This window comes from Lotus japonicus, chromosome 3 (assembly GCF_012489685.1).
Source record: "Lotus japonicus ecotype B-129 chromosome 3, LjGifu_v1.2".
NCBI lineage: Eukaryota > Viridiplantae > Streptophyta > Magnoliopsida > Fabales > Fabaceae > Lotus > Lotus japonicus.
In genome coordinates this window covers 37,102,687-37,104,910 of record NC_080043.1, presented here as the reverse complement: position 1 = coordinate 37,104,910, position 2,224 = coordinate 37,102,687, and the positions used below count along the sequence as shown (strand labels likewise).

Genomic DNA, 2,224 nt, shown 5'->3' with positions numbered 1-2,224 from the left:
CATCAACATCAACATCTCATATGGACAAAACTGGACCAAACTACCCAACATTGTAAAATTATTCATTTATTTTTGGTAAATTGTTCTTCAAATTATTTTTAAAAAAGTGCTTTGGATGTGATAAGATAATATCTTTTTAATTAAGATGCTTTGCAGCCAAACGAACACAATAAAATGAAAAAATATGTAAATAACATAAACACAATTAATAAAAATTTACTTTACAATGATAGTCAAACAAACGCTAGCTAAACAGTAAAGAATATTTTCAAGGCCAAAGAAGTACTACATTATTAACAGAACTGATGATGACAACTTGGGAAAAGCGATCATAAAATGGACCCGCGCTACACACTCAACATTTTCTACTTTCATAAAATGATACCAAGGTGCAAATCAAAGTCATATTAAACAATACTCAACAGTCGTATAATTTAGATTTGGCACTATCAATCGAAGCAAGTTATTAAAATCTACAAAACCAAACGCAGACTGTTATCCCAAATATAGGCCCAGGTTGGAAGAGCTTATTTGAGCTTATCTGACAGCATAAACTCTTATGCCAGTGTTTGAGAGGGCTTATGCAAACAGCTTATGGTCTACCATAAGCTATTTTCAGCTTATTTTCATAAGCTACTCAGGATAGCTTATGAAAAACAACTTATGCTTATATACAGCTTATTTTTAATTTATTTCAATAAATTTTTAAAAATAGCTTATAAATAAACACTTAATTAAGCTGTTTTTCCAAACGGGCCCATAGTTACAGAAACATGATGTAACCAAGGGAATTAAACAGAACGAACATAAACAACCAACAACAACCCCAACATTGAAGAATCTATGTTGTATATTAAGCTCTCTGCACTAATTCACCTATACAAAGTAGTAATAAAACAGAATCTACTTGAAGCTCTCTGCACTAATTCACCAGTCCAAAGTAGTAAAAATACAGCATATATCATCACCATTCCAATTTTAGAACAAATGCAATGGAATAGATAACAATGAAAATATTGAGCGTCAGAAAATCTAACTAGATATCAAGTATCTAATCAATTTTAAAGGGGGGAAATTTATATAAAATTAGAACACCATCTTAATAGGAAGCAAACTGAATATAATTTATATTCACAACACCTAACAGAAAACCTAACTTCAACTAGAAACCACATTGATCAACCAGTGTTCGAACCTAACAACCAAAAGGGGCAAATTAAAAAAACTAAAGTCATCAAATTCAATCGCAGTTCATGATTCATCAGCAGCAGCATCGTCTATTCATCATCAGCAGCAGCGGCTTTAGACCCACCAGCCTTCTTGGGGAGCAAGAGGTTGTGGATGTTGGGCATCACACCGCCATTAGCAATAGTCACATCTCCCAGAAGCTTGCTCAATTCTTCATCATTCCTCACTGCCAATTGGATATGGCGAGGCACAATTCTAGTCTTCTTGTTATCCCTTGCAGCGTTTCCAGCCAATTCAAGAACCTGGAAAAAATTCAAATTGAAAAATTCGTTAAATTGAAGAACAAAATCGAGTAAAATTCACTTTCAGAAATCAAAAATATTTGTTTAATTCATTACGATTCCGTTACAAACGATGAATTATTCGAATTAACAGTATAAAATTGGGAAAATAAAACCTAATTGAAAACCCTAGATCTGACGAGAATGGCGAATCGGGAGAAATTGACAGCGGTGGAAGGGAATTACCTCAGCGGCGAGATATTCAAGGACGGCGGCGAGGTAGACGGGGGCGCCGGCGCCGACACGCTCGGCGTATTTGCCGGCCTTGAGGAACCGGGCGATACGGCCGACGGGGAATTGGAGGCCGGCTTTGCTGCTCCGTGAGGTAGCCTTCTTGGCGGCGCTGGATCCTAGGGTTTTGCCTCGACCTGCCATTGTTGATGAACAATCGCGGAATTCGAAGAGGGTGAAGCGGTTTGAGTAGGGAAGAAACTGATGAGTTCGAATCACAGAGAGAACAGCAATGAAGGAAGTGTATATGAGTGATGTGAAGGTTGCGAGGTTTATATATAGTGAGTTTGGTAGAATTTGAGCCAATCAAATTGGACGACGCGGATCGCTGATGAATGCCGTTGGATTGTGGTTATTTGAACGGTTGAGATACTCTAGAGGTATAGAAAAGGTATTGAGGGCCGGAATGAATGACACCGATTCGATAGGGAAAATTTATTTTTTTTTTAGCTTAATTGCACTTT

At 37.1% G+C, this 2,224-nt stretch overlaps 1 protein-coding gene across 1 annotated transcript; it reads right to left on the bottom strand.

Annotated features, from left to right (window-relative positions):
- Window positions 1-1,048: 1,048 nt before the first annotated feature.
- LOC130709513 (probable histone H2A.3) lies at window positions 1,049-2,013 on the bottom strand. The gene is made up of 2 exons (XM_057558883.1): window positions 1,716-2,013; window positions 1,049-1,490 (listed from the first exon to the last, which is right to left on the bottom strand). The coding sequence occupies exons 1-2, from the start codon at window positions 1,902-1,904 to the stop codon at window positions 1,278-1,280; spliced, it is 402 nt and encodes a 133-aa protein (XP_057414866.1). The 5' UTR covers window positions 1,905-2,013; the 3' UTR covers window positions 1,049-1,277.
- Between the last annotated feature and the right edge of the window lie 211 nt (window positions 2,014-2,224).

What these genes read in the sequence shown, in the direction of transcription:
- LOC130709513 (XM_057558883.1), bottom strand. Translation starts at nt 1,904, where the DNA reads ATGGCAGGTCGAGGCAAAACCCTAGGATCCAGCGCCGCCAAGAAGGCT. An exon ending in TTGAATATCTCGCCGCTGAG is followed by an intron (nt 1,491 to 1,715) that starts GTAATTCCCTTC and finishes AATTTTTTCCAG; the next exon opens with GTTCTTGAATTGGCTGGAAA.